The 17,822-nt window shown below is 46.2% G+C and overlaps 1 protein-coding gene across 10 annotated transcripts in view; it reads left to right on the top strand.

The window, feature by feature from the left end:
- Positions 1-9: 9 nt before the first annotated feature.
- The window catches only part of EVA1C (eva-1 homolog C), a 110,798-nt gene continuing 92,985 nt past the window's right edge, over positions 10-17,822 (top strand). For 7 of the 10 annotated variants that reach the window (XM_043448718.1, XM_043448714.1, XM_043448711.1 and 4 more), the window contains exon 1: positions 10-1,073. In XM_043448718.1, coding sequence (XP_043304653.1) covers positions 252-1,073 — 822 coding nt within the window. In that variant the 5' untranslated portion in view covers positions 10-251. The remainder of the gene's footprint in view (positions 1,074-17,822) is intronic. The other 3 variants (XM_043448721.1, XM_043448719.1, XM_043448710.1) reach the window with 2 other exon arrangements.

Genomic DNA, 17,822 nt, shown 5'->3' with positions numbered 1-17,822 from the left:
AAACAAAGCCCGTTTATTAGCGTTCGGCCGCGGGCTGGGCCGGCCCAGCGTCAGATCCTGAGCGCGGCCGACACCCAGCACCCACAGGAAAAGTGGGCAGCTGAAAGAAACCTGTTCTGGACCCTGTGACCCGTTCGGAGCACAACGCCTCCCCTTTCCGCTCCCCCTTCGCCCCGCTGTGGTTCCCGTCAGGGCTGCGTCCGCTTTGGCGATCGCCAGGGCTCCGGGGTCTCAGTCTCCTCTCCTGTGAAATGGGGATAACTGCGTGCTCGGTGATTCTGCACGTGGAGCGCGGCCGGTCGCCAAAGATGTCAGTGCTGCGGTCCCGCACCTCCCGGACCCCACCTTCCCACCACCCCGGCCTCGGCCCCGCCCCGGGGCTCCCGGGCTCAGCGCGCGGCGCTGGCTCCAAAGTGCGTCACGGGCGCTCCTCCGGCGGCCAGGGCGAGGCTGGCACGGGGCCAGCGCGGGCCTGGCAGCGGATGCCTGGCCGTCTCGGAGGGGCTGGGACCCGGGGTGTGCAAGGCGCTCCAGTCGCGCGCTGTTGGGGGCGCCCTCCGCGGCGGGCAGTGCGCCAGGGCCCCGGCCTCGGGCAGCCTCGAGGGCGCAGAGGGGCTACACTTTCCCTTCGCCCCCCGCCCTCGTTTCCTCCCGCGCGGCCCGCAGCGGAGATTTCCTCTCGGGGAAACTACGCGGATCCTTCCCGGGGCTCCTCGCCCCGCCCCAGGTCTCCGCCCCCTCCTCTTCGCTGGGGAGCCGGTGCTCGCCCGCGGCGGAGAGGAGGCGCTGGCAGCCTGGACCGGGAGGTGGCAGGGGGCCGCGGAGACGTCGTCCTGCCATGTGACGCCGCCCTCCGCCCGGCGATCCCCAGTGCGCCCCGGGCCCGAGCCCGCGCTCTGTCGCGCGGCACATCATGCTGCTGCCCGGCCACGCGCGCCCACCCTCCGCCGCGCAACCCGCGCAGCATCCCGGCCTCCGCAGGCAGGTGGAGCCTCCCGGGCAGCTCCTACGTCTCTTTTGCTGCACCGTCCTGGTCTGCTCCAGAGAGATCTCGGCGCTCACCGACTTCTCCGGTAAGAGGCCACCTCCCTCGCTGAGCGCCCCCCTGCGCCGCGGGGCGCTAAGGTGAGCCCTCGGTTGGGGGCCGGAGCCCGAGGGGGCAAGGCCGGGTTGTTAGAAAGTTAGGGCGAGCTAGGAGCCCGTTTTCTTACCTGATGCGAACTCTTCGCATATAAGTAGCTGCATGTGGGATGCCGGCAGAGGAGTCCCCCAAGAAGGAAGGGTGGGTAGAGTGTTTGGAGTTTGTCTCCCGATGAATTGACTTCGTCAGTTTCCTAGGGTCGGGGACCAGACTCCGAAGGATGCGTTACAGCACCTTACGCTGAGTCTTGTGCGCCGAGAGCTCAGCGCTGTTGGTACACGTGTTGTGGTCTACGTGGTACTTGGTTTACTTTACACGCAGTTTGGGTGTGCCCCAGCCGACCTCGCGGGTGCCCACGTAAGGAGACCAATCCAGGAGACATTTGGCCTGAAGTCTTTGCCAACAGACCTGAGGGAATCCCGGGGGTGGGGTGGTGGAAGGTCCGATGGAGATGCAATGAGAGATGAATAGAAGCTTGCAGAACAGAGAGAGGAGACTCAGGGGTAAGACTTTACCGCCAAAAGGCACCAGAGTTGGTCCCTTCCAGCCCCTATCACCTTAAAAAAGAAAAGAATAACGATTTCCCCTCCCAGTAACCGATGAGGCTTTTCTTTGGGGGAAGACTGAGACCAAGGCTCCCACAGCCGATCTCAGATCATTCTAGGGTTGTAGGTGTGGCGCCACAAAGGGAGAGAGGTTTCTGAATTGATGGGGGCTAGAGGGACCGCGTTCTTAAATTACTTTCCCCGTTGCTGAGAGTAACCAGACGTCCCTGCATAGGTGGATCAGACCTGGGTCTCCATCTCTCGAGGTTGGAGGCCTTTCACCCTTTCCTCGCCCCTGCCCAGCCCAGAAAGCAGCTCTGAGTCCCATTCTTTGCCTTCTCCAGCATCTCCTGTCAAGTCCAGGCTTCCTGCATCTCTGCCTTGAAGGTCTTTTGCGGCATAATCACAGTCAGCAAGCCTCCTTCCTCAGTCCTGTTTGTGCAGTACACTAGTTCATGGTGAGGGACACTGGCAAACCCGAAGCTGAGCTGGGTTTCTCGTTTACTTACAGAGAATGTCATTGTTAGCTCAGAGCCCTCGGGTCAGAGGTTCTTTGCTTTGAATATTTAATATCAAGGCAGTGTTTCTACCTCGCAAAGGAAGCCAAGACATGCTTATTTGGCAAGGAAACTGAGGTCCTTAAGACTGAGGGTCAGAGCGCTGTGGTAAATGTGCTGGGAAAAATGCTGAATTTCAAGTGCTATTGACTTTTTTTTTTTTTTTTTTTTTGGTAATAGAACTTTCTTGGCTGCTAGAAAAGTTCTGTCTTTGCTGATTTAAGCTATGGAAAGCAGTCTGAATTCAGCCACCGGCAGGCTGTGCGTATTGTTGAGGAAAGAACAGAAAGCCAAGGAGCCTTTCTTTTGTGACATCATTGTAACTGAGCAAATGTTGCGTTAGGTGCTGTTGCGGTGTAACCATTAGATTGTTCTCACAGATTATAGGCACTTAGAGCTGTTTCTTTAGTGAAGCGGTTGCAATCCTTGAAGCAGTCTATAGGTTACCACCCAAGTTTGGAACTGTCTGAAGGTAACAGCTGTTTCAGAGGGTGAACTTGAGATGTCAAACAGGGGTGCTCTAAACTTGGAAATGGGTGTTTTCATGTATTTCTCTAAATGATTAAATGATAAAAGGAATTTTCTTGTGCTTTTAGTGGGCACCTAGATTCCAGGGTCTGAGACTCCCTGAGCTGATATTCGGTCGATGGTGACGTTGCCAGGTCCACCCACAGGCAACCTCCATGATTTCTCTGGTCAACCTTGCTCTTTAGAGATCTGAAGACCAGGGAGAAAGTGTCTGGGAGCCTTTTGGGGAGAAGAAAAGAAAAATAACCTTGTCTGAAACCACAGACACACTCACGTTTAGATCTAAATTCTAGCTTGTATGGCTTTAGGGAAATATTAGAAAAGGCTCAGGGATAATGTCTTCCAAAGTTGACTCATTTGACTTGAAACTTAATGAACCTTTAGGGACCCCCCAAGCCACGTGACATGCAGCATCCAAGAAAATGCCTAAGCTCCAAAGATGACAGTCTGAGGGTTCAGTTGAAAGCTAGTTGACACAGTGGATCCTGGTCATGTGACTCCAACACACACACACACACACCCTTCCCCAGCTCCCACCTCTGTGGCCTCAAAGCCTGATTCCTGCTCTCCTGGGAACAAGAGGCCCTGTTCCTGAACTTGGAGGGGTGTGTAGAAACCAGTGCCTGAAAAGAGACAGTGGACCACCGCCCCCCCCCCCCCCCCCCCCCCCCGCCTTCAGAGCCTGACAGCAGTAGCTGAGCATTGGAGAGCAGCATTTGATGCTGTCTTTGCTTGCTTGTTTTTCTAAACGAGGAAACATCAAAAATCCAGCCAGAGGGAGGGTGGAGGGAACTTGGGACCCTTTCAGCCTTCGTGAAGAAGGGGATGGAAGCAGGATGGTGAATTCAGGTGGAAGAACATGCTGAAATGAAAGGGGTCCTAGCCTTTGTCTGTACAGTATTGGGCCTCCCGGGAGATTAGCAGCACAGAATTTTGGAAAGTTACTTAAGCCTTTCTCTTCTCTGCAACTCTTCCTTGAGCCTTTTTTTTTTTTTCCCTGAGGCTGTCAGCTGGTGTAGTTTTCCTGGGTCATTGATTTTTTTGCCCCGGGGATTCCAGCATCAGATCTCACTCTTAATAAGCCAGAGGCTGCATCAGGGCCTTCTCCTCTCCTCCCCCTTCATGCTCGTGACTTGTGCTAATCACCTCCAAGCCTGCTAGGAAACAGGCTCCCTAAACACCCCCTTCCCTCTCCTCCCTGAAGACATTGAGATGCTGCCAGCGGCCACTGGAAGGCTATCATCACTGCATTAAAAACACATCCCAGGAAGGCAAGAACAGTTCATGCAAAATTAGTGCCTCTGATCCTTAATCCCAAACTCAAATGCGCTTGGCTTTCATCCATTTTCCTCTTTGGGATCGCGTTCTGTTCTTTTGACTGCATTCCCAACTTGAGGATTTAGCCTGAGAGGTCCGAACTGATCATTGATTTTTTTTCGTATATAGAAATACAATGTCAGCATCATCTTTGTCCAGAGAACACGGCAGGATGAGGGCAGAGGGGAGGGAGCGGTGCCATTTCGCTTCCGATGATTAAAAAGATCCTAAAGATCCTTTCTACACGTGGTCCGGCTTTCAAGAGTGATGTTTTAGTGTGTCTCTGAACTGAGTTTGCCGTGTCCCTCAGGTCTTATTCGGTTTTTAAAAAATAATATTTATTTATTTGGCTGCATCAGATCTTAGTTTTGGCACATGGGCTCCTTCGTTATGGCACTTGGACTCTCGGTTGTGGCATTTGGGCTTAGTTGACCCTCAAGTTGTGGCATATGGGCTTCATTGCTCTGAGACATGTGGGATCCTATCAGTAGTTCCCTGACCAGGGATTGAACCCTGCATTGCAAGGCAGATTCTTAACCACTGGACCACCAGGGACGTCCCATCTTGTTTATTTACCTATATATTTTTGATGGTTTTCCTCTCTGTGGAGAGCAGGCATGGTCTTCTCTCTCTGCTCTTTCCTTTTCTCCCTGTTCTTTTTTCTTTTGTTTACTGTCTTCTCAAAGATGTTCAAAGTGATTGATGGACTGATGAGGGAGGGAAGGAAAGGACGGAAAATTCATCACATTCCCACTTGGATTCCTAGAAAACTCCTGACTTTTGACAAAAAGAGTCATGATCATATGTCGACACGTTTGGTTTTACCCTCAGGCACAGAGTGGTAAATGTGGGAAACAGAAATGAAGTGAGAAATAAGGGGAGTGGGGCTGCTTTTAAGGCCTTCCTTGTTCCCAGATGTCCCCAGACCTCAAAGAAAGGGCACTGCATGATCAAAAGGGGTCTCTGGGCTGGTGTCCTATCCCACCTGCCTCCATCAGTAGCCCAAGTGGGCAAGACAAGATGTGGGCTTGTTATCAGATCATTTGCAGCCTAGTGAATAAGCCTGACCCTAACTCCTTATTTCATTGGTCAAGAATTTCAGAATATAGGACTTCCCTGGTGGTCCAGTGGTTAGGAGTCCGCCTGTCAATGCAGGGGACGCAGGTTTGATCCCTGATCTGGGATGATTCCACATGCCTCTGGGTAACTAAGCCAACTACTCAGCCTGTGCTCTAGAACCCTCCAGCTGCAAGTACTGAAACCTGCTTCCCTTAGAGCCTGTACTCTGCAACGAGAGAAGCCACTGCAAAGAGAAGTCCAAGCTCCGCAAATAGAGAGTAACCCCTGCTCATTGCAACTAGGGAAAGCCCATGAGCAGCAAGGGAGACCCAGCGCAGCCAAATTAAAAAAAAAAACAAAAACCTAAAAAAAAAAGAATTTCAGAAAATAGAAAAATGGTCGTTCCCTTGGTTGGGATCCCTGGACTGGGAACTTTGTCCTGATGAAGTGGTCCATTGAGAAGAGGTTGAACCTTCCTTTCCTGCTTAGAGAAACAGTGAGTCTCAACCCTGGTTGACACCTTAGTATCGCTCGAGTCTCAACAAATATATGGATGCTCTAGCAGCAGCCCAGGGCTCCTGATGAAATTCATCTGGGAGATCCAGGCCTGGGTCTCTTTTTCAAAGCCCCCAGGCAATTCTAGAGTGCAGCCAGAGCTGAGGACCACTGCTGCCCGTGTCAGAGGGCAGGGATGAAGCGTGCACAGTTCATCCAGGGGTACGCGGGTGTGACTGGGTCTCACTTCCCCCTCCGCCCATGCCAGGGCTGACTGCCGGGGAGACCGGGATGGATGTTCCCTGCTCTCAGTCTGCCACTGTGTCCCAGCACACAGGTGTTCAGACTTACACAGACACGCACATGTGCCCATGTGCACACACACAGCTCTGCCTTTTATCATCCGTTGGTCACATCATGCTTTAATTCGAGATTGTCTTCACTTTCAAAACTTTGATGGAGCCAAAAGCCAGCTCGTAACCAAAGGAAAACAAAGCGGATGTCTAAAGGAGTTGTCTAGCTGTCATTATAGAAGAAGAGGAATGGAGAGTAAGCATCTCAGAGGTCTAGCCTGTTTCCATGGAAAATAACTACATTCAAAAAGTGTTCTGACGGCTCTTTCTGTAGCCGAGAAGAGGAGTCTGGGCAGGCGAGTGGTCCCGTAATTGATGGCTTTGGTCTCCCAGGCGCTGTATTGGAAAAGGCAGCCTAGCAGTAGTTTCGAGGGAGGAAGAGAAAGGAAGGGAGTGAAAATTAGTTGAGCATAGTGTTATCTGACTTCATCCTCATAGCAACCCTGTGAGTTAAGTAGAAGTCTCACTTTACCCAGCCTCAGAGAGCTTAGTTAACTTGCCGGAGACCCCCAGCTCGGAAGCAGAGGCAGACCCTAACAGGAGACCAGGGGTGGGACCAGGCTGGAACACTTGGCCCACGTGGGTGCTGAGTGGGGGGCAAAGTCAGAAAAAAATGCCACAATTTGCCTGACCTTTTTAGATAGTTTTCCATTTGGGTAAACTCCGGGAGTTGGTGATGGACAGGGAGGCCTGGCGAGCTGCAGTCCGTGGGGTCGCAAAGAGTCGGACACAACTGAGCGACTGAGCTGAACTGAACTGGACTCATCGTAGCGATTTCAATTGTCCTCTGAGTAGACTGACCTGTTCTCGTTTCTTCCTTCAACATCTTCTCAACACTGTTGATCCACAGTCGGTGCAGGCACGAGGCGATCAGTGGGTATAATAGAAAGATGTTAGAGCTTCTCTTCTGTTCATTTCTTCCTTGAAAAAAAGAAGCTATGTCTTGTTTCTGATTAACATACAAGTTGAGGGAGTTCCCTGGAAGTCCAGTGGTTAGGGTTTGGCACTTTGGCTGCCGGGGCCTGGGTTTCATCCCCGGTCAGGGAAATAAGATCCTGTAAGCTATGCAGCATGGCTAACAAAACAGACAAACAAGAAACATACAGTCTGACAGTACAACAGTTTATCATTGCTTTTTTAAACATTTATTTTATTGAAATATAGTTGATTCATGACACAATTTCTAAATGCAGTATATTGGAGATGTGTTCTCAAAATGTTTTTGCTGTTCGGGTTTGTGATTTAAAATTTTTTTGAGACCACTTGTATTCTTAGCCATCCTGTCGGCACTTGCAAAATTCTTGAAAAGGCACCACTTTGGGGGTAATATACACTGAAACAGCAACTGCTCCCCTGTGGCCCAGCCCCATCGCCTCCTTGCCCACTGCGCGAGTTCCCCCAACTGCCAGTAAAATGCAGAGGAAGAATGTGAAGCCAGTAACTATCTTGTTTCAAAAATCCACACTCTTGTCGTTCAAGCTAAGTAATGAATGTGGATGCATAGCGTGAGGCATTCTGAACTTTTATGATACTTTAATGAGGCTAATGTGTTTGTATATTTCTAGAATGCAATAGCTTCCCTGAATAACATCTGTCCTAGAGGCTCCTAGATTTTAGCATTGGAAGGAGACTCTCAGATGGGAGGGTGGCTGACCAGGTGATTCTAAACTGTTTCCTTTGAGCTTCTTTCTTTCCCTTTGGGTGCATGCTCAGTTGTGTCTGACTTTTTGTGACCCCATGGACTGTAGCCTGCCACGCTCCTCTGTCCATGGAATTTTCCAGGCAAGAATACTGGAGTGGGCTGCCATTTCCTCTTCCAGGGGATCTTCCCGACTCAGGGATTGAACCTGTGTCTCCTGCATTGGCAGCTGGATTCTTTATCACTGAGCCACCCGGGAAGCCCTTCTTTCCCCTTGAGGCCTCTAATTCTGCTATTCCTTCACTGGCCCCTGTGTGTGCACCAACTCAGGTTAAACTCTGACCCAACATAAGGGGTAAATTCTTTACTTGGTTTTCTTAGCACAAGTAAGAGAAGTTAGCTAAAAATATTATAGTGTATCAAACACATAAAGTACTTTATGCCACACAGTGTTTTAAAAAACTTCATGTTTATTAACTCATTTAATTCTCACAACGTTATGAAGGAAATTTCTCTATAAGTTGAAGAAATAGTAGCCAGAGAGCTTAAATAACTTTTGGAGATTTGAATGCAGGCAGCTTCTCTAATACTAAAGCAAATCAATTATAAGTTGGTTAAAACAATGTCACTTCTTAATGTTTATCTCTTAATATATCAGATCCAAATCTTTCCCAGGACTTACAGGTATTGTCCATTCCATGTTGCATCTAGAGATAGCACCATCCAACCCCAAATAACTGATTACAAAATAGGGTCTATAATTCATTTCTTGGAAATATGGTGGAACTAGTGTTCTGGAAGTATTTCCCCAACAAAACATCTAAAACTGCTGAATAAAATATAGCAAACATCCTTTAAATGCTTGAGTGAGTGAGTAAACACAAGGAGTAGCCAGGGAATAAAAATGAAGAGAGACCAGAGGTGCCAGAGAAGTAGCTGGCACTGACCCTGTGGCTGCACTGGGGCCTTTGATGCATTTTATATCCAGAATTTACTAGGTACATGAGGGCAAGAGACAAGGCATTAGACCAATATCAAGTGAGGAATTGGAATAAAGATCTCCTTATAAGGCCAGGGCCTGGAAGGGCTAAACACTCATAAAAAGGTGCGTGAGAAACAAATCAGCATTCTTGCAAAGAAAGATGACTAGGGAACATCTCAGCTTGGGCTCAGGATTAGAGGAAAAAATAATCTTTGTTGAAACTATGTAACCACACACTTACCTTTCAAAGAATCTGGGATTTGAATTCACATTGCCTTTATCAGGAAACCCAAGCTAAGAAACTAAAAAAGTTGCCCCAGGGTACCTGGAGAAAACCCCACAAATATTCCCTGTATAGCAACATCAACCCAGGCCCCACGAGATTGAGGTAGATTAAACTCTGCTGATTGTGAACACACAATCCAAAATACACTGTATGAATAACAGTCAGCAGCAAAACCACAGTGTTTAATAAATAAGAGGGAATATAAAACATAAAAAGAAATAAAAGAAAAAATCCAGAAGAAGAAGGAATGAAACACTATCAAGAAAGAGCAGGCCTATTTTTTTTTTTTATAGAATCAAATATATCAACAAACATAAAAAATATATTCACTGAGGTTCAAGGCTTGATGGATAGATTAAGTGTAGCTGAAGAGAGAAATAGTGAGCTGGAAAATAAAGCTAGGAAAATTATCCAGAATGCAGTGAAAGAGATAAAGACATGAAAAAACCCTTATAAGACATAGAAAATGGAATGAAGATTCAACACACAGGTGATCAGTATTCTAGAAAGAGAGAATAGGAAAAATGAGGGAGAGACAACATTCAAAGTGATAATATCTTAGAGTCAATTTTGAAGAGTTGATGAATGATTCAGATTCAAGCATCCCAAGCAAAATAAATTTATGTCTATCATACTAAAACTACAAAATACTAAAACAAAGTGACGGTCTTAAAACAATCAGAGGGAAAGTTTTTCATTTGGAAGGGCTTTGCCATGACAGTGAGAGTCAGAAACCAGTGAAATATTTTACAGGTTCTGGGGGAAAAAAACTGTCAGTGCAGAGCTATATAACCAGCTAAACTATCTGCAAGAGTGAGTGTGAAATAAGGGCATGCTTACCACTGATAAATTCTTACTGAAAGAACTACTAGAGGATATACTTCCTGATGAAGAACAGTAAGTCTAGACAGAAGGCTTGTGATATAAAGACATGATGAGCAAAGAAATGATACAGCTTCTAATGCACTTTACCTATATTCTTTGCTCTTTCCTGCTTAGAGAGTGTCATCTCCTTGCCTTGAGATTTTCTCTAAGATGTCTTGTTCTTTCATCAGCTAAGATCAAGACATAGCTTTTTGTCTTGTTGAACTTTTTGACCCGGTTGAACTCTTCCACTGACTTACGGCTTTCAACCTGAGTAACCCAAGACTTTTTCCTGGTGGGCGTCAGTTCCATTGTGATTATATAGTGGAAGTTCTGTCTGAAAGAACAGAAAATGTTCTCAAGTCTTTCGGGTCTCAGATGCTATGATATCATATAGGCCTGCTCTAAAGAGTCAGTCTGTCTTGGGGAGGCGCCTTTCTCAGTGGTTTCATGGGCACTCATCACAAAGCAGTTTGAGGGATGAAAAATAGATTTGGCAAGTTACATTCTTCAAATGGTACCCAAACCACAGAGCTTAGAATTGAAGGATTAGTAATGTATCCATCCTATGGGGTCAGAGAGTTGGACATGACTTAGCAACTGAATAACAACAACAAGCATATCCGTAGACCTACCAGACAACACTGCCCATGGCTTGATTTTCCACTGCCACACGTGCATTTCTGGACATCTGTATCCCTTGTTCCCTCAGGCTCCTGATGTTGGCTGTCTCCTGCATTAACTAGTTAAGGAATGAAGTGAAGTGATGCTTGGGGTTACTCTTAACCTGAGGGCCTAGTCTTCCACACACACAGAGAACCAGGCAACATTAAAATTCAAAACTCAGGCCACTGAATCTGAAATGTATGTTTGCAAACCGTCTGATTTCATGTCTGCCTCCGATGTCCCACGAATACAAATCACCTCGTTTGGAGTTGGAAGAGCATGGAGGAAGAAACCTAAGAAAGATCTCCAAAACAAATCTTTAATTCGGATGAGGATAATAGAACATAATCCCGTTTCAAGTCTGTCAGCATTCCTTTGATGATTACAAATGAGTCCCTTTTCCCCTGCAATGTGGGGGAATAATCTGGATAAAATAACCCTTTTTGTCTGCAAGGGCCCAAGCGATGCATACTCGTGACAGCTTTCAGAGTAGTGTTTCAGAGTCTGAGAAGGGCGCTCTGCTACCAAGACCTTCCCTTTTTTCTCTTGACTTAGAAGGTTTTTCACTCTTTTCATGTTTGGCGGCTTCCAGAGTTCTCAGGCTTAGAAATCATAAATCAATCATAGTGCTGTACTCTGGAACGAGAGGGACCGGGTCAGGGAGCACTTTCTGGTCTCTGTTTGCTCACTGGGGGACAGGTGGGCATGAGAATGCAGGATCTTATCTAGAAGGCCAATTTGTACAGCTTTTGAGGGATATCCTTAAGGGAGTGCATGAGATTATAGTCTCCTTTCTATTAAAAAAAAAAAATGTACACTGACCCAAGTTCAGGCTCACATGCCTTTTTTGTTCATATGATGGTGAAAATAGGGACAGTTGTTTTTAAAAACCTTCCTCTGTTTTGTGAGGCTAACCATACCAAATGCTTTGTGGGTAAGTCAGACTGGATGTAAAGACATTCTGAGGCTGTCCAATCCACAGCCTCAGGATGGAAAGGGGTCTCCAAGGCCCCGATGCTGCAGGACCTGCTGTGTGGGGTCAGTCCTGCAGGCTGTGAATTCTGCAGAACAGAGCCTGTGGTCTTCTGTGTTTTCACCTCTTTAAAGCTCACTTTAAGTGTCAAGGACTCTTTCTCCTGATTTACTTTTTTTTTTTTTTTAAAAAGCAAAGGGCCCCAGGATTTTTTTCCCCCAGGGTTGTGTGTAAATAGTGTTATGGGTCCCTAAAGCCATAAACTAGCACTTTGAGGAAAAAGGCCTGCTTTTGTCTTGGGCTTGTGTTTCTCTCTGGACGATCAAGGCGGGTTGTTAGGGCTTGTCAGTCTTCACTAAAGATGCCACGTGGTCCTTAGGGTAGATAACTATCTTCACTCAATGCAAATTTTGCTTGTTCTAACATTGAGTCTAAACCAGTGATTCTTAATATTATGCTTAACAAAAGAAGACAAAGACAAATGCTATGTACTACTTACATGTGGAATTGAAAAAATAATACAACTGAATATATATACAGGACAGAAACAGACTCATAGACACAGAAAACAAGTTAGTGGTTACCAGAGTTCAGAGGGGAGGTGAGAGGGGTAAACTAGGGACATGGATTAACAGATACAAACTACTATATATGAAATAGATAAGCAGCAAGCATTTACTCTGTAATAGTGGGAATCATGGGCTCCCCCAGGTGGCTCAGTGGTAAAGAATCCACCTGCCAATGCAGACGATGAAACTTCGATCCCTAGGTTGGGAAGATTCCCTGGAGAAGGAAATGGCAACCCACTCCAGTATTCTTGCCTGGAAAATCCTATGGACAGAGGAGCCTGGTGGGCTGCAGTCCATGGAGCCACCAGCAGCCAGACACAGCTGAACATGCACACATGCTCACACTCACTGGGAAATATACCCATTATCTTGTAATAACCTGTGATGGATTGTATCTGCAAAATACTGAATCACTGTACTGCACATCTGAGACTAACACAACCTTGTACATCAACTGGGTTTCAATAAGCAATAAAATAAACCAACGATTCTCAACCCAGAACAAATTTCTTCCCTGGGGAATATTTGACAATGTCTGGAGGCAATTGGATTTGTTACAACTAGGGGTCCTACTGGTACCTAGTAAGTAGAAGCCAGCGATGCTGATAAACCTCCCACAGTGCACAGGGCGGCCCCCTCAGCAGGCAATGACCTGGTCCTCGGTTCTCACGCTGGGCTTGAGGAATACTGGGCCAGACCAGCCGACATGCCATGATTTTATTTTCTTCATGTTTGGAATCTCAAGAAGGTGTGACATATTTTTAAACACTGAAGTTGAGTCTGGAAAACCTAGAGACAGCTCCGGGATGCTCTTCTCACGGCCAGCTTGCCTCACACAACCACCTGAAACTCTCAGTTCCTCGAAGCCAAGGACATGGCAATCCAGGCACAGTTGTGTGTCCTCACACTCTCACCTAGGGGACTTATATTCATGTTCCTTCCACCCTCATCTTCCTTACAGAACTCGCCTGTGCTGAAAAATTGATGCTTTCAAATTGTGGTGCTGGAGAAGATGCCTGAGAGTCCCTTGGACTGCAAGGAGATCAAACCAGTCCATCCTAAAGGAAATCAACCCTGAATATTCCCTGGAAGGACTGATGCTGAAGCTGCAGTACTTTGGCCACCTGATACAAACAGTCACCTCATCGGAAGAGACCCTGATGCTGGGCAGGATTGGAGGCAGGAAGAGAAGGGGGCGGCAGAGGATGAGGTGGTTGGGTGGCATCATCCACTCAATGGAAATGAGTTTGAACAAACAGGGAGACTGGAGGACAGGGAAGCCTGGCGTGTTGCAGTCCACGGGATCGCAAAGAGCTGAACACGACTCAGTGACCGAACAACAACTGGCCCTTCTGTCCTCCTCATTTCATGCTCAAATACTCACCATCATTAACGTCAACCTGAAATGTCCCTCTAGATGGAGAGGTGTTGAGACTGGAAGTCAGTTGCTCTCTCATAGTGCAAGGATGTCTTTGCAACACACGTCTCAGTTATTTCACAACATCAGCAAGGCAGTTGTGGGCATGGGGTGGGCGGGGGAGCAATTTGATTTGAATTTTTAAAAGGAAGAAAGCAGCAACCTAGATGCCCATCAGCAGATGAATGGATAAGGAAGCTGTGGTACATATACACCATGGAATATTACTCAGCCGTTAAAAAGAATTCATTTGAATCAGTTCTAATGAGATGGATGAAACTGGAGCCCATTATACAGAGTGAAGTAAGCCAGAAAGATAAAGAACATGACAGCATACTAACACATATATATGGAATTTAGAAAGATGGTAATGATAACCCTATATGCAAAACAGAAAAAGAGACACAGAAGTACAGAACAGACTTTTGAACTCTGTGGGAGAAGGTGAGGGTGGGATATTTCGAAAGAACAACATGTATATTATCTATGGTGAAACAGATCACCAGCCCAGGTGGGATGCATGAGACAAGTGCTCGGGCCTGGTGCACTGGGAAGACCCAGAGGAATTGGGTGGAGAGGGAGGTGGGAGGGGGGATCAGGATGGGGAATACGTGTAACTCTATGGCTGATTCATATCAATGTATGACAAAACCCACTGAAATGTTGTGAAGTAATTAGCCTCCAACTAATAAAAATAAATAAATAATTATATGACAACAACAAAAAAATTAAAAAAATAAAAAATAAAAGGAAGACAGCAAGTCTTGAAAACCATGTGCAGGTTTGGTTCCTCCCACTGCCTTCCCCTACTTTCCTCCTTCTCTGTTCCTGCTTCTGTTCCTCTTGCACCTTCTCTGACCACCCCCTCCCACAGCCTTTGCACCCACAGACAGACAGCACATAGATCCGCCGATATTTCTATGGAAGGGCATGTCCTCTTCTACCTGTTGTTCAGTCGCCACGCCGTGTCCAACTGTTTGTGACTGCATGGACTGCAGCACGCCAGTCCTGTCTGTCCTTCACCATCTCTTGGAGTTTGCCCACGTTCACGTCCATTGAATTGGTGGAGGAGGGAATGGCAAACCACCCCAGTATTCTTGCCATGAGAACACCTTCTCTGTACTGCATGTTATATAAAGACTTCCATTCAAAGATGGATCTGAGAGTGTTAATTCCATGGGTGAATCATCTAGTGCTGCTTCAGTGCAACCCCGTCCACTCTTCTGTGCTGAATGTCATCACCTTATCAGGCCACAGTTGCCGTTTCAGTGGTTGTGGGACTTATCGAGCCCACACTGGTAGGAGAATCAAGCGGATTCCTCTGAAATGATAACTACTCACCTCTGCCCAGGGGCCACCGGCCCGGAGGACAGCTACCCATGTCAGAGCTTGCGTTCCTGTCACCCTTCTTTCAAACAGGTTTCAGCTCTAATTAAAATATTTCTTTCCTTCTGCCAAACGCAGAGAAAATATAGTATTGTTTCCAAAAGAGCGGGCAGGGGCACCGGCGGGAATGGGTGTGCAGTATTTGTACAGTTTTGTGACTCAGTACATCTGAATCTCCAAGCATTTTAAGAGCTTTGTCCAAAAAAAAGGTCTATTGTGTGCGTCTTGGCACTGAGGAAAATAGCAGGCCTGTCAGAACTCTGTTTCAGATTTAATTTTAAAGTGGGTGATGTAAGAATGCTGTCCAACAGGAGGGCTTCGCTGCTTTTTCTCATTTCGGCACATTTTGGTGTCAGAGAACTTGAGTTCTCTGAGTCCATTCATATTAAGAAATCAAAGCCTCTTCCCTTGACATCGTTTTAATGAAAAGACATCATGTTCCAAAGCAAAGTACAGTATGTCTCTAAAATGCACATGACTTCTTAGAATAAAAGTAAAAATATATTTGACTGTATTTGTTATTTTTCTCTCTGTGTGTGCACGCTTCAGTCGTGCCCAACTCTTTGCGATCCCATGGACTGTAGCCCCCCAGGCTCCTCTGACCATGGGATTCTCCAGGCAAGAATACTGGAGTGGGTTGCCCCGCCCTCCACCAGGGGATCTTCTTGATCCAGGGATCGAACCTGAGTCTTCTGTGGCTCCTGCATTGGCAGGTGGATTATTTACCACTGAGCCACCAGGGAGGCCCTATGTGTGTATATATAGACATATTTACAGAGCGTCTTCTTACATTATCTTCTCTTTTTTTTAATCCACTTTTTAAAAATTATAATTTTTTCTTTTTTAATTGAAATATAGCTGATTTACAACATTTCAGGTACATATATATATATATATATATTCTTTTTCAGATCATTATAGGTTCTTACAAGATCCTGAGTATAGTTCCCCTAAAACAAATAATTTAGTATATCTACCTAAAGAAACAAAAGACCTATACATAGAAAACTATAAAACACTGATGAAAGAAATCAAAGAGGACACAAACAGATGGAGAAACTTACCGTGTTCATGGATTGGAAGAATCAATATTGTCAAAAGGGGTATTCTACCCAAAGCAATCTATAGATTCAATGCAATCCCTATTAAGTTACCAACGGTATTTTTCACAGAACTAGAACAAATAATTTAGTATATCTACCTGAGTATAGTTTCCTGTAGTAGGTCCTTGCTGTTTATCTCTTTTATAGGTAGTAGTGTGTACCTGTTAACCCCAGACTTCCAGTTTACCCGTCTCTTCCCCTTCCCCCTGTGGTGACCACAGGTTTGTTGTGTATGTCTGTTGAGTCCCTGTTTTATCAGTATACTTTTGAAAATGTAGACATAGAGACATTACTGATTTTCCCAAATGCTCCTCGCACTTCGGATGTACTTCTGGGTACCGTGCTCATCACCAGTTGTGGGTATAGATGCTGTAAAAACAAGCAGAGAAGGGGCTTCCCTGGTGAGCTGGTGGTGGAGAATCTGCCTGCCAGTGCAGGTGACAGGGTTTCGATGCCTGTCTTGGACGATCCCACATGCAACAGGGCCTGTGTGCCCCGGCTGTTGAGCCTGTGCTCTAGAACCTGGGAGCCGCAACTACTGAATCTATGCGCCGCAACTACTGAACTGATGTGCCGAAACTACTGAAGCCCAAGTACCCTGGAGACTGTGTTCTGCAGCCAGAGAAGCCACCGACATAAGAAGCCCAACCACCGCAACAGCAGTGAAGACCCAGCACAGCCAAAAATAAATAAATGAATAAAATTATTTTAAAAATAAGTAGAAAAAAGCTTTTTTGCAATGATGTGCTTTCCTAGTTGTTTCTTTCCCAGGATATTAAACATTGGACAGTGATTTTTTTCTCACCCCATTGACATTTTAATATAGAGTACACATTTATCCTCTATCTCTCTGTGTTAATATTAATAAACATTATATACTGTGCTTTTTGAAAAAAGAACCAAAGCATGGTATTCAACCCTTGGATTCAGCTGAACTGTGAGAACATTGTAAGCTTCTGGGCTGGGAAAATTTTTTATGATGTTGCAAACACCAGTCCACCTTATGGGAGTGACTTTTCACCCAAACCAGTCTTTTGGGCTCTGCACACAGCACCGCTGGTCCTTGACAAAACAGCCTCTATTTCCTTCTTCCTGGTTTCTGGAAAGCTCCCTTAAACACCTGGACAGTCACTGAATTCAAAGTTTGTATTTTTTCCATGATGGGAAATTTAACGTGTAGACCTCATACACAAGACGGATTGCACCATCCGTGTTGCGTATGTGGTCCAAGATGAGAGTCAGACCAGAGAAGACTGGTCCCTGGACGAGCTTTGGAAACCAAACAAAGATAAACCTACGATGATTCTTCATGGCCCCAGGTTGTTACTGCAAGGAAGTCTGGCCAAAGGGAGTGTCTTAGTTATTTGCTCCTGTGTGTAACTGAACGCACATGCATTCACACTTACAGACACACACTCACACAAGTGAGGGGCCTTTCATCCTCAGAATGCAGTCAGACAGTGACCTGTGAACTAAACCCAACCTACAGTCTTCCATGGAACCTTCTGGAATGTGACTTGCTACTCACTTTAGTGTCTTTCTTGAAACTTTGCACCATTCATCTTCATTACTGACATGTATTTTCTTTCTGTGGCACAGGTAAATTATTAGGCGGCATATAAGCAGTCTGATATACTGAGAGTCTTAAGAAGAGCAAATGTTTGTGATTCAGCCTCACAAATTGGGTTAAAATTGCAGGCCTAAGTACTCGGTTGTAAATTTACATCATTATCATTATTATTCCAGCACACTGTGAGGTATGCTGGACATACAGGTTACCTGTCCATATTTGCATTTTCTTGGGCTGTGGTGAAGAGTTAATTTGCTGGAATCACTGAAGCCTGAGAACCAGGGGAAACAGCTAAGCTTTTCTCACTGCAGGGCATTTGGGGCCCAGGGCCGACTCCACTGGGCCTTCCTTCCTCCTTTGGATTTTAATTTA

The sequence above is a fragment of the Cervus canadensis genome, chromosome 27, assembly GCF_019320065.1.
Source record: "Cervus canadensis isolate Bull #8, Minnesota chromosome 27, ASM1932006v1, whole genome shotgun sequence".
In the NCBI taxonomy this organism is placed as follows: Eukaryota; Metazoa; Chordata; class Mammalia; order Artiodactyla; family Cervidae; genus Cervus; species Cervus canadensis.
This window is presented reverse-complemented; position numbering and strand designations above follow the sequence as displayed.